The sequence below is a fragment of the Carlito syrichta genome, unplaced genomic scaffold (assembly GCF_000164805.1).
Source record: "Carlito syrichta isolate Samal-C Ts95f unplaced genomic scaffold, Tarsius_syrichta-2.0.1 Scaffold135982, whole genome shotgun sequence".
In the NCBI taxonomy this organism is placed as follows: domain Eukaryota; kingdom Metazoa; phylum Chordata; class Mammalia; order Primates; family Tarsiidae; genus Carlito; species Carlito syrichta.
Genome location: NW_007080078.1, coordinates 88330 through 102145, shown reverse-complemented (window position 1 = coordinate 102145; position 13816 = coordinate 88330). Strand labels below are relative to the sequence as shown.

The window sequence follows — 13816 nt, the reverse complement described above, 5'->3', positions numbered from 1 at the left end:
TGCTTAGGAACAGCTACCCACAGTTCTAAGTATGCAGAATCACATGAAGATGATAACCCTGAATTCAAAACCCTGATTCCCTGTTGGTCCTGGGTGATAAAACTGGGAAGGGATGTGTAAGGGGTATCAAGTGCGTTGACAGCTTCTATTTCTGAAAACGGTTGGGAGGCATACGAGTGTTCATTATATTATTCTGTCTGTCTTTCAGTGCTGACTCTTAGGATTTGAATGCTTTCTAAAATTCATAATCAAATCATGTTTATTCCCAATAGCTGATTCCCCCAAATCATTTCTTTAAACTCCATTCTCAATTCCATCCAGGCATTTAAAACCTATTTGCAGAAAGCCTGTGCAACACATTCTGAGAGGCCCTACCTGTCAAAAGTACAGTAAGTAAGATGCAGTGCCATGTGACGTCTCACGTGTCTGCCTCAGTGCAGCATGCCCCTGATCCTGGCATTCAAGACAGTCATACAATGTCTCTCACATCCAGCATCCATTCTCATCTTCAACCTAAACAGTAATTTCACTCATCAGTGGTTCACTTGAGATGTCTGTATTTGCCACACACAATCCAAACAGCTGCAGGCGCTGGCTGGAAGGCAGTCTCAGTGGAGACATCAATATGCAAAGAGGGGGCGAGACCCAAATCCCCTGTCAACTCTCCTCTCAGCTGGTAAGTGCATCTGTGAAATTAGAGCTGACCCACAAGTGCACCGTAATGCTTTAAAACACAGTGTTTAAAAAATCAATACGGTTAGGAAAGCGTACTAATTAGACAGCATCCGAGCAATTACAAAGTCAGTATTATGTCAACATACATTTTTATTACCCTGAGTCTAGGATTCATCTACGGCAGAGACCTCTCAACTTCCTATTAAATATGTCCTTTCCAAATTACCAGCTAAAATCAATCAATACCTTCTCCTTGAATTCTGTGGTTAGGGAAATGAATGAAGAGTAGCAGGGGGAGATTCGGAAGTAAGAATAGCCAGTTCTCCCTCTCAAACGAAAACTGATGTGGGTGTAGCTGCAGCGCTCACTTGAGAAGCAGGTGGGAAAACTACTGCCCCCAAGCTACAGTGGGATAACTGAAGTAGGTAAAGCAAACAAACTTTGGTATCACACACACTGAAGTACGCCTTCACGCAATCTGGCCTGACGGAGGATGCCTGGGACGTAACTACAGTCAACATACACCGACCGAGCAATGGCACAAAGTGAGTCTGTCCCTGTGAAACAAAGGCTTGACTATCACAGGGACTAAGAGTCATAAATAACAGTGCATTAAGTAGCTGTGGTTTCCACTAACCGAGGATCTGAAATTAATGTGCACACAGGGCAAAAGGTGGCTGTTCTCAAGTGCTATTTCTGGCCACATACATTCTACACGAGGACAGCCATTTTCAAGATCGACAGCAAATGATGTGCCCAGCCGGATGTGTGAACCTGTTAGTGAGTTTTGAAGCTGCCTACAAACACTCTGATTCTAGAATATACACATCAAGAAATAAGTTCTCTATAAAGTGTAAGTCAGAGTGGTTCTTATAGATCCTTGCATTGGTAAGGAAAGTGTCTTTTTTTGTTTCATTAAACGCAAAAAAATTTACCAGTTCATTAATAATATGTGTGTATTTTTTTTTTTTTACAAAAAGCTAGTTCAATATATCTCTATGCAACATTTTGAACCATTTACTTGTCACAAATTCAAAGGTAAATTGTACTGTTTAGTGATCTGACAAGAAAAACCCAAGAGAAAAGTCAGTCTCACTCTAGAGCAGATGTGCAGGTAAATTCTGACCCAACATATCTTGGGAAATATGAAAACAGGGACATCTTCAGTCTTCCTTCTAGAAGCAGCAGCAAAAAGTTCATGAGTGTGAACTGCACATACACACTGAGGACTTGTAACCACCAGGCACTGGCTGCATTTCTGCCAACAGCTCTATGTGACCCCGACTCTTCACCTTGCATGCTAACCAAGGACTTGTAGCCCTCACGTCCTGGCTGCATTTCTACCAACCGCCCTGGCACATCTCCCCTGGCATCCCACAGGCAGACAGCCCACATGAACCCGCATCCTCACACTGTTCTCTATCCTGTGTGCTCAGCTGGAAGTCGGGGAGTTCTCCTGACTTGCTCTTCTTCTCACCCCAAGTTCACAGTTCAGCAAGACATGTTGGTGCCACCCAAGTCTACTTTTCTTCATCCCCACTGTCACTGTCCAGTCTGGACCACCCTCATCCTCCTCCAACAATGTCTTCGAAAGTACAGCAAATGTGTCGACTCTCCCACATCATGGATTCTCACTGGAGGGAGAATCACATTTATTGTGTTGGTGGATTTGCCTGGATGCTATTCTCCTCCAGAGATTAACATAGTAGAGAATCACAGGAGTGAGAATTAAGATAAAATGCCTGCTTTCAGAGTGGCTGGCTATTTTATTATGAACTGCTGCTCCAGAATATTGATTCTATAAACCAGAAAAACCCCAACGATCATCACATTTTAACATATGGATTATGACACACCAAGAAAGTCAAGACAGATAAATACGATTGGATGCCGATCTTGAGGTGACCTTGAAGACATCTGTCTGCACGAATAGTCTAGGTGGCCAGAAAGTAAAACACATATAACCACCCATGCTGAAGCACAAAGAAGGGAGCAAGGGAGGCACATGAGCAGATGAAAAACAAACAGCGAGATTTACCGGAATGCTTGATTCAAAACTTGATAGTGAAAATGTTCAGGCGCCAATCCTATGACCACAGCATTAGGGTCACTTGTTTGTATTCCTGAAAATGGAAAAAAAAATATAATTGCTGAAACTGTGATTAAAAGCAATGTCACATTTTATAAAAAGTAGTTTTGGTCAAATAAGTCTAAATTTTTGTTGTAGCCATACACTAAAATGAAAGAGATTATCCTGCCCAATGTTCTTTGAAAGTATGGGGGGGGGGAGGGGAGAGAGGGAAGGAGAAAGGAAAGGGTGGGGAGAGTGGGGGTTTGGGGTCAGGGAAAGAGAAACTCTCCTAATATTTTCGATATTCCTTGTGCATGGTCTTATAGTTACTCAGTAACTAGAAGCTCTGAATTGAAAATTGATGTTCTCAAACAAGTAACAATTTCTAACTTCAAAATGCCTTACTGATTACAATCAACAAGAAAGTCATGAGTTCCCTGCCAGCTGTCAGAGATCGATAGCAGCTGATGAGGGCCTGAGACTCTAACAAGCAGGGAAATTAGACTTTCTAATCGACACAGCTCAGGTTGGCACATTCATGATAAATATAAAATGCACTGCAGGGCCCACAGTTTTCTGCACAATGCCTAATCTACTTTTTCACGAACATGTTATTGTTAAGGTGTGTTTTAAGGCCTGGAAATCTTTCACAGGACTTCGGTCATGACAGATAAGTCCATCCTCCACTACTGTTAAGAGGCTGAGCACGGTTCCATGGCTTCTCCTGTGTACTATGATCTGACAGCTCATCAGGAACTCACGGCCGTTCTTGCTGACTATAATCAGGAAAGCATCTGAAGCTGGAAATGGCGAAATGCAGATTCCTATTTGCCTCTCTGATTGCCTGCAGATGTCCAGGCTTTCCAATTTCCTCCTTATCAGGAGCCACTAGCATCGAGTAACTGGTTCAAGTTTGTTGAAACAAGAAAATAAAATTGTTGGTTATGATAGAAGTCAAAGTTATTGGATGTATCTACCTCTAGCAATGATATTCAATACTAGCAAAGATATTTCCATTCCCTTCAAAAACCAACTACCCTGGGAATTTTCACGTATATAAAGATGTTGCAAAGATAGCCCTAGACTGAATGACAAAGATTTCTCCCAACTCCAGTTCACTGCTGAAACAGCTAGAATCTTAACATTCCTCAAAGTCAGAAAAAAGAAAAGTCTGATTAAACCCAAACCCAGAAATACCCTGAGGACAGAATGCATCTGTCCTTCTCTATTATCACTTGCCCAGTTTCTGCAGACCACTGTCATCATCGGGGAATTTACTAGCTCCGTGGCTTGCTGAGAGGCAGAGCTCAGCCCCTCACGACAGAGGCTGAGAACACCGATCCCGTTCCGGCCTCCCTCGCCACCAGGGGTGCTGGCATAAGACTGTGGCTCTGTCCATCGGGAGCCCCCACAAGGGGCTTGGAGTTCGGAGCTGGTAACAGAGCACAGGGAGCACCTCCTCTGAAGACTTCTGCTCTGTCAGATCCCAGGCAGCAGGCGGCGGTGCCACCAAAGGGTGGATGAAGCCACCACTCAGCAGGGACCTGTGTGGCCCAGGTGAGTGTGTGGGTGACGTCACGCAGTCCCCCAGACTAACACTCCAGCAGGCGCTGGCAATTCTGTGGGCTCCCCAACAGCCCTTTCCGGCTTCTTCTCATGGAGGTTTTCAAAAGCACACGAAGGTTAGAGAGAGTGGTCTCCCGAGCCCTGACATCCCAATCGTCAGCATTCACATCACCTGCATCTTGCCAACCTTGCCTGTTACCCCTACACCTTTTGAAGCCGTTTTAAAGCAAATCTCAGACTTCACGTCATTTCAGCTCTTCAAATTTCAGGATGTATCTGATAAGGACTTTCTACCCCTAACATTATTATACCAACAAAGTTTAGTAATTCTTCACCACCGCTCAAAACTGAACCCACATTTGATGTCCCCAAATGCCTTAACATGCCTTTCCATCTGGGATGTTGAAAGACGTCCCAGTGTGGCCTGTATATGCACCTGGTTGTTGTCTCTTACTCCTTCTTCTCTAACTTCACTCCTCCCCCCCACTGGTGTGATCAGACCATTAATCCTGCAGAAGGCCCGTGCCCCAGATTGGCCTTTGGTGTGTAGTATCATTTCATTTGTTCCTTGTCCCTATTTTCCCTGTAAACTGGAAATTAGATCTAGAGTGTCACAGGTTTCATCCAGTTTTTAGGCAACTTTGTCATAAGCAACTCCACAGTTTTTCTATTATATCACATCAGAAAGCACTCAAGCTCTGGTTACTCCACTTCTAGTGACACTAAGATCATCAGTGGGCTCCCATGACATTGGTCTGACCTCTCCGTTTTGAAGTTCCGCATCAGCATGTCACCGAATGTTTTTTAAATCTATTGATGCCATTGCCTATTTCATTAGGGCTTGCCAGGTGGTGATTTTCTAATTCTATTATTCCTTTTGCATCTCCTAGCTGAAATTACTCTATAAAGAACTTCCTGGCTGGGTTCAGTGGCTCAGCCTGTAATCCTAGCATTTTGGGAGGCCAAAGCGAGTAGATTCGAGACCAGCCTGGGCAACCTGGTGAGAACTCGTCTCTACAATAAATCAAAAATTAGCTGGACATGGTAGCATGTGCCTGTAGATCTGGCTACTTAGAAGGCTGAGGCAAGATTGCCAGAGCCCAGAAGATCAATGCTGGGGTGGCGGTGAGTATGCTACTGCACTCCAGCCTGGACAAAGGAATGAGACTCCAACTCAAAAAAAAAAAAAGAAATAACTTCTCCTCATCAAATATTTGGTTACCTGAAAATGCAGTTCAAACACAAAAAAGCAAGATAAATGCTTGTTTCACTCTCTTAATTTATTAATTTTCAGAGTAATAAGAAGCCCTAGCAACTTCCAGTAGTGACCAATGAGCTTCATGGAGTTGAGTATCTCTTTTAATTCATGGTTTTTTATATAAATGGTGTGCTTTGATCCACTGCAATCACTATTCTTTTTTTTTTAAAGAGACAGGGTCTCACTATGTTGCTCAGGCTGGAGTCCAATGGCTATTCACAGGTGTCATCACAGCATACAGCAGCCTCAAACTCCTGGGCCCACGTGATCCTCCCACTTCAGTCTCCTAAGTAGCTGGGTATGCAAGCACAAGCACCCAGCTTCATCAGCCTTTTTTATCTTAAATGATCCCTTCAGGTAGGCTCCAGGGTCCTAAGACAGGACTTCACCCATCCTCAGTAGCGTCCCTGCTAACACAAGGAGCTATTCTAGACTCATCTCATATAGCACCTGCCTAGATCTGGACTCGGCAATTTCTCCAAGGAACTATGCTGGGAAATGGCAGGAGACAGTTCAGCCGAGCACAGGCTGCTGCTACTTCTCTTTAGGCCTTTCAGCGGGAGATTAAGAGAAAAAGGAGCTGGTCGTGACATTTTCAATTCAAAATTAGCAATAAGCAGTTTTTACTTAACTGATTTTTATATTTGTAGCTCTTTTCAATGGCATTTAAAATCTTGGGCCCTAACAATACCAACAGTTACTACTTTGCTTTATCCTATAACATGTCTATAATTTTAAAAATAATGCCAATATTATTTACTACTGACAGATTACAGAATGCAGCTTGGGACCTCTTTTTTTTTTTTTTTTTTTTGCACTCCAACCTGGGCGACAGAGTGAGACTCCAACTCAAGGGACCTCTTTGTAGTTAGATCGTCCCACTATGAATGAATAGGTCAAAATACTGCATTTTAGAGTCCAGTGAAGTAATTATTTTCTGAGTGGTTATATCAGCAACCTGATACAGAGTTAGGTCTGTTTCTATTTATTTTTAGTTTTTAGGAACTGGCTTTTCAATTTTTAACTGTCTTCTAACTATGTAAAATATTTCCAAACAGGAATTTTTAGAAGCACCTCTCCTCTCGATCTTGCCCCTCTTCTCTCACTTCTGGTTGCATGACCATCTCTATTAGTTTTTCACTTATGCTTCTTTGGCTTCCTTTTACAAATGTAAGACAAATACACAGGCATGTCTATTTCCTTCTCATTTTCCTACACAGCAAACACGTGAGGTTTCCACATCTGACTCTTTTTACTATGTCCATGAAGACTGCATCTTAGCAAGACACAGAGCTCTTTGCCATGACTTGGTTTTCAGCTACAAAGCACACCACCGTGTGGACATGCAAGTTTACTCAGTCAGTCCTTCCGACAAGCATCTAGGTTGTTTCCAACCTTCTGCTATTACAAATAAAACTACAATGAGTAACCTTGCTCATATGTTAGTGTGTGTTCTGTACCTATATTTTAGAGATAGACTGTAATTTTGTTAGCTACTGCCAAATTCCTCTCCACAGGTGCCAGGTCACTTCATATCCCTGTCAGCACTCAGATCCTTCTAGTATACTTATATTCTTTAAAATTCAGTCAAAGTTGGTTTTTGTTTCTTACAAAGAGTAACTCTGATTGGTACACTGGTCCACTGCCCGTCAGTACAAGTTCCGAGGGCCCACCCACTGTCTACCATGCTGAACTTCTCTCATCATCTGTAAAGCCGTTGCAAGGTTTTACAACAAATGCACTCATGCTCATTTTTCCATACTGTGTCATTTCACTTTGAGAATCATCCACAAAAAGAAACAGCATGACAAAGTGTCATAAAACTCTGATGTTGGCCAGGCTTGGTAGCTCAGCCTGTAATCCCAGCGCTTTGGGAGGCCGAGGTGAGTGGATTGCCTGAGCCTGCAGATTCAAGACCTGCCTGGGCAACCTGGTGAGATCTCATCTCTACAATAAATCAAAAATTAGCCGGGCGTGGTAGCGCACATCTGTAATTCCAGTTACTTGGAAGGTTGAGGCGGAAGGATCACTGGAGCCCAGTGGGTCGAGGCTGCGGTGGCTGGGAGCATGCCACTGCACTCCAGTCTGGCCGACGGAGTGAGACTCCAACTCAAAAAAAAAAAAAAAAGGAGATCATGGCTTATAACATTTAATCGAGCTAAAACAGTGGCTCCTGGTTTGAGGTTTATAATATTCAAAGTAATTTTAACCAGTGTTTTTTCAAGCCATGGGTCACGATCTCTTAGTAGATTGGACTAATTTACAGGGCTCTAAGCAGCATTAAACCAAACTACCAATTAATTAAACAGAATACATCTTAAACAGAAAACAGAATACACCTTACACAGTAAAAGTAAGCACTCCAACTACATGAACGCACATATATGTGTACTGGGTTTCTACATAATGTGTTTCACTTATTGTGGATTGAGAAACACCGATTCAAACTCTATCAGTTTTGTCAACCATTTCAATAATAACAGTGAGAAATCAGAACAAACACCTCTCAGCAACCGGTTTATAGAATGATGTATAAGTAGATATGATCCAATTTTTAGATCTTCCCAAATATCCCCCACCTTGGAAATCAGGTAGTGCACGATCATCAACCAGCAGCATGGGTCTGACTTGCTTCTGCTCTACTAAACTTCTGGCTGCAGTCAGAGAGGTGAATATTTCATCTTCAGAGATGTCAAACTCCAGCTTTCTCAACCTTCCCAACAGGTCTTGCTTGCTCTCTTTGGTTGTATTGGTCACAAACCTAACCACCACAGGAGCGCTTCGTAACCTGAAGAGGTGAGATTCAGGAGTTAGCAGGCAGCTTTTACATTCTGGCTCCATAAACCTAATTTGGAAGAACTGTGCCAACTGTTGGAATGAAGGTTAATCAAGAGCAAGTGTTTGTATGGTCAAAAGCTTAAAAAACAAAACAAAAAAACCTATCCAGAATTGCTTACAAATTATCCACACCCTGTGGGCAGCTTCACCTCCAAAGGCCACAAAGTCAATGTGAAAGCTGTTTACCTTTACTGAGTCCTTTGATACTTCAACTGCATTTTACTGCAGAGTTTGATAAAGACATGAAAAACAAAGCTTCAAAACCACTGTGCTCCCACGACATGAGATGGACATTATCTTAGCTACTGCCTGCTGGCAATAAGAGCCCTCTCTTCTCAAAGATGAGAAACCTGAGGCCTGGAGGAGGTAAGTGACATTATCTTAGCGACTGCCTGCTGGCAATAAAAGCCCTCTCTTCTCAAAGATGAGAAACCTGAGGCCTGGAGGAGGTAAGTGACAAGCCGGCTCCACTGGGCAGCAGTGGAGCAAGGAAAGGACTCTGTTCTGTGTCCTGGGACAGCATTTGATCTCCTGTGCTAAGGAAACAGAAGAAATCTCCGGGTGTTTTTAGAGACTGGCTACTCCCTAACGTGTTATCAAATCTGTAAGCAGAAGCTACCTGGACAGCTCAAAGCAGCATCTCACTTGCACAGGCTAAAATGTGTTCACCACTCAAACTATTTACCACATGATTTACCACTTGATTCCATGATCTGCTTTTAAAACTTAAACTAGCAATCTGCTATCAGAGAAAGAATCCTTGAGAGTCTAGCCTTCTTTAAAAATGAAAACTATTTTCTTGGTCCCACAGTGTTTTAATCCAAAATTTTACAATAATGTTAGTGTAGCTACAATTTATAATTTTATATTAATACCCTATTGCTTTTTATTTTATGCTTATCCCAAAAAGGCCACAAGGCATAACAAAACCACTAACCACAATTTTAAAAAAGCAAGCAGACTGGGTCATGCTTGTAATCCCAGCACTTTGGGAGGTTGAGATAGGAAGTTCACTTGAGGCCAGGAGTTCAAAACAAGCCTGGGCAACATAGTGAGAACCTCATGTGTGCCTGTAGTCCTAGCTACTCATGAGGATGAGGTGGGAGGATAGCCTGAGCCCAGAAGTTCAAGGCTGTGGTGAGTCATGATTGTATCACTGCACTCTAGCCTGGGTGAGAATAGACCCTGTCTCTAAAAAATAAATAAAACAAGCAAATGCAACAGAAAAGAGATCTTAAAGTATTCACCCAAGGAATAAGTACATTTATATGGTTAAAAAGTTAACTGTAATCCTGACTACCTACTTTTCTGCAAAACGTTAAATTTGGTGGTTTCTCTCTCTCGATAAGTTGATCACATGAACATAACTATGATCCTAAAAATGAACAAGTACTGGAAAAATCCCATCCTTTTTAATGAGTTTTTAAAATTTTTGTCTTACTAGTCCCTCATCCTCTCGTGGTCCATTTGTTTCTATAAAAACTGAAGTTGACAGCACTGGTGTAGAGACTTCTCTGGGATGAGACTCTGCTGATGTCAGCAACAGATAACCCATATCTCTTCCCACTCCAGAAAGGCAGCTCATGGCTTACCAAGCTACCCAGAGATGCCACTGTTCACCAGAAACAGAAGGACTTTTCTTTCATTCCAGAGTAGAATTCCTGTCTTTAAAGCAGTAAGAGCTCTGTCTGACAGCTTACTGGTAATAGATGTCTTTGTCCAGCTCAGAGAGAGACAGTATCAAGGAGTCAAGAGAGAGCCCACCTGTGTCACTGGCTCTCTTCTGGCGTTCATTAGTATGTTGTCCACCATTTTTCCACTAACAAAAGGAATACTGTGTCTCCCAACTACATGGACAGCTCCTGACTGATGCCTAACAGACACACAAATCTGTATTTCTTGATTCGCCAAATGGAATGTAAGCTCCTTAAAAAAGTGTGAAGTCTGCATCTGTCTTCCATCTCAACATCTGGCACTGTGCTACTTACTAGTCACCAGACTTCCCAAAAAACAGCCCGTTACCAGCATCTTCAGGTTGACAAATGATAAGTACCATAGCCTGCGCACTGCTCATTTTGAAAACTTTCCTAAATTGTCCTAGGACAAAGAGGCTTAAAACTAGTTATTAGTTCTGTTAAGTATTTTTTTTCAGGACGGTCGGAAGCCAACACTGACATTCAGGTCCCTCGAACACACTTTTGCTGGGTATCCTGTCTGTATCCAGACTTATGTTTAGTACTGTGGCTGCTGCAGAGAAATATGACAGTCCCTAATCTTTGAAAGCACTACATTGGTCAGGCTCGGTGGCTCAGCCTGAAATCCCAGCACTTTGGGAGGCCGAGGTGAATGGACTGCCTGAGCCCGTGGGTTTGAGTTCAGCCTGGGCAACTTGGCAGGATCTTGTCTCTACAATACATCAAAACTCAGCCAGGCATGGTGGCACAAGCCTGTGGTTCCAGTTACTTGCAAGGCTGAGGCAGAAAGATCGCTGGAGCCCAGCAGGTCGACGTTGGGGTGGCCGTGAGTGTGCTACTGCACTCCAGCCTGGGCGACAAAGTGAGACGCCGACTCAAAAAAAAAGCATCACATTTAGTAAAATTCCAAGTCCTTTAATTAAACTTTATTTGAGCAGTAATGCGTTCAATGCCAGATTTTAGGTGAAGCAGAAGGGGGAAGCACTATGCCTGTGGGTGTGTGTTTTATTTTGTGATTTCAGGACTCAACTGTGATTTTTCCAATGTTATTCACTCCACATTTTAGAATCTTGAGTTTTCATTTCCAAATCTACATTACTGACCTGGAAAAAGACATACGTACACAAAGAACAAAAAGACCAGATCTAAAAGCCAAACCTAACAAAGACTCAGAGAACATATCTGGAGAATACTCCAGGGCACTCATCTTCTATAAGCCTAATGCAGCTCCTGGGCTCCTGGCTGTATGGTGAGCTGGTGAGATGCCAGCATCAGGCTGCCCATTCAGCTAACGACCTGCTTTGGTAAAATGGCACTAACAAACATATTTGTCAGCTGAACCTGGAAGATAGCTTGCCTTTTAAGAGCTTCCTGTGCGCCTGGCACAGCTGCATCTTCAACGTGAAGTGTGCCACTGAGATCCACCAAAACAGCTTTCAGTGCACGGCGTGCTGCCATCCTTCATTCCCTAGGAGAGAGAAAATGAAATTAAAAATTCGGTTCAGAAGACAATGGACAATTAAGAACCCGTAAGTCTGCAAAAACATCACTCGTATCTGGAAAGATACTGTTTAGTGTTACGCTGCTTCCCTTTTGAAAAAAAGTTTTTAAAAACTCACAAATTTAGGCTGGGCTCGACGGCTCAGCCTGTCATCCCAGCACTTTGGGAGGCCAAGGCAAGTGAATTGCCTGAGCTGGTGGGTTCAAGACCCGCCCAGGCAACTTGGTGAGACTTTGACTCCACAATAAATCAAAAATTAGCTGGGCGTGGTAGCACGTGCCTGTACTTCCAACTACTTGGAAGGCTGAGGCAAAAGGATCACTGGAGCCCAGCAGGTTAACTCTGGGGAGACTGTGAGCATGCCACTGCACTCCAGCCTGGGCAACAGAGTGAGACTCTGACTCAAAAAAAAAAAAAAATTACAAATCCAAAATCTGGTCCATAAAACATATATAATACTAAGTTTAAAAAAACAAAACTTTGAATTAAAATGAAAGGAAAACGTTAAAAGTGATGCAACTATTAAACTTTCAGGTTTCTTAAAATAATTCTTTGGTGAACAATTCATTTAATGTATTTTCTGAGTTGGAGTCTCACTCTGTCACCCGGGCTTGAGTACATGGCCACCGCAGCCTCGAACTGCTGGGCTCAGGCGATCCTTCTGCCTCAGCCTTCCAAGTAGCTGGAACTACAGGCACGCGCCACCACGCTTGGCTAATTTTTTTGATTTACTGTAGAGACGAGGTATGACAAGTTGTCCAGGCTGGTCTTGAACCTCTGGGCTCAGGCACTCCTCTTGTTTCCTCCTCCCAAAGTGCTGGGATGACAGGCGTGAGCCACCACACCCAGCTCATTTATTTTACTTTTAAACATGATGACAACACGCTCTGAAAGACGGGTGGGCAGAAGCACCCATCACCAGCCAAGCTGCGCTGGCTGCACGTAGTTGCCCTGTCCCGCGGCAGCACCTTGACATGCAGACGTACCCAAGGAGCTGGGCATCTAAGACCCGAAGAAGAGGGCTTGCGAGACATGGCGACTTCACAGCAAGAAGGTGAGTTCCTTCTCTCACAACACACAGCTCCCTCAGCGTATTTTCTCTTAAGGACATTTGCTATAAGCTGCGTTGCATATAGAATGTAAGATACATTGAGCTGGCAGATAAGTAATAAGGGAGTGAATAAGAGCAGCATAGAATCTAAAAGGGAGGCGGGACTTCATTTTCAGTTTGTTTTTTAACAGATCCATTTATTATTTGATCATTTTTCTTTCCATGTGTTTGCTTTTACAACGAAATATTTCAGACACACAAAAAGGGGTCAAGGATGACCAAGAACTCCCTCCCCGCCACTCAGCTCCAGCGCACTGGCCACAGTGCACCGCCTCTTCCCCAAGCCCTCCTCCCAACCAGAGCAACCCTCGCCTGTGACACATTCCGAGTTGTGGCCTGATGTCCTTTGTGCATACCAAGTGGCTGGCTCTGAGGCTTCACACTGCCGGAAGGAGCTCCCATGCCAGCTCCAGTCGATACCAGCAGCCACTGTCACTCAGTTCCACTCCTGTGCGGTGTGCCACCGTACAATACATCAGTTTCTCCACCTGGGCTCCTACCCACAACCGTCCAGGTAGCCTTGCACATTTTATGATCCCGAAAGTGCTCCTCTGCACGTTCTTGTCCCTGTCTTCCAGGGGACACAGGTGAGCACCCTTGGGGTCCTGCTGGGCCTGAGGGTGCGCTCATCTCCCCCTGCAGATAAAAGGGGAGTGTCAGCACCACACGCACAAGGTCTTGTTTAGGTTCACCTGTTTGTGCTCCCCATTCATTGGCATCTCCACAGGGCACGTGTGTCAGGCCCTGGTGAGAGAGCAGAGCTGTAGGTGCTGCCACCCTTAAAGCAGACCAGGGGAAGGGGCTAAAGCTTAGCGAGAAAGAACCAGGGGATAGAAGTGGGTGACCACCAAAGGCTTGTGTGTGGGCGAGCACTCGCCTTGGGACAGTGGGGTGAGGAAGCTCTGTCCCTTCTAGCTGGCTCCCAGGAGACACAGTCGAGAGCTCAGGACAGGCAGGCAGTGGGCCTGGGGCTGCTCCTGGCTCTGCCTCAAATCCACTGTGTGACCCTGGCCACACTGAGCCCTCTAGGCCACAGCTTCTCCTCCAGACGTGCAGAAGCGGAGCCCCCACCTCCACCTGCTGCCCGCAGGTTGAACAAGTC

General features: G+C 44.1%; 1 protein-coding gene across 4 annotated transcripts in view; it reads right to left on the bottom strand.

The window, feature by feature from the left end:
- Positions 1-13816, bottom strand: part of HDHD2 (haloacid dehalogenase like hydrolase domain containing 2) — a 31112-nt gene extending 17296 nt beyond the window's left edge. For 2 of the 4 annotated variants that reach the window (XM_008049685.2, XM_008049687.2), the window contains exons 1-4: positions 13592-13816; positions 11460-11570; positions 8150-8358; positions 2714-2798 (exon numbers count right to left, since the gene is read on the bottom strand). In XM_008049685.2, the coding sequence (XP_008047876.1) occupies positions 2714-2798; positions 8150-8358; positions 11460-11560 (395 nt within the window). In that variant the 5' untranslated portion in view covers positions 11561-11570; positions 13592-13816. Of the gene's footprint in view, positions 1-2713; positions 2799-8149; positions 8359-11459; positions 11716-12589; positions 12658-13591 lie in introns of those variants that run through there. The other 2 variants (XM_008049686.2, XM_021708383.1) reach the window with 2 other exon arrangements.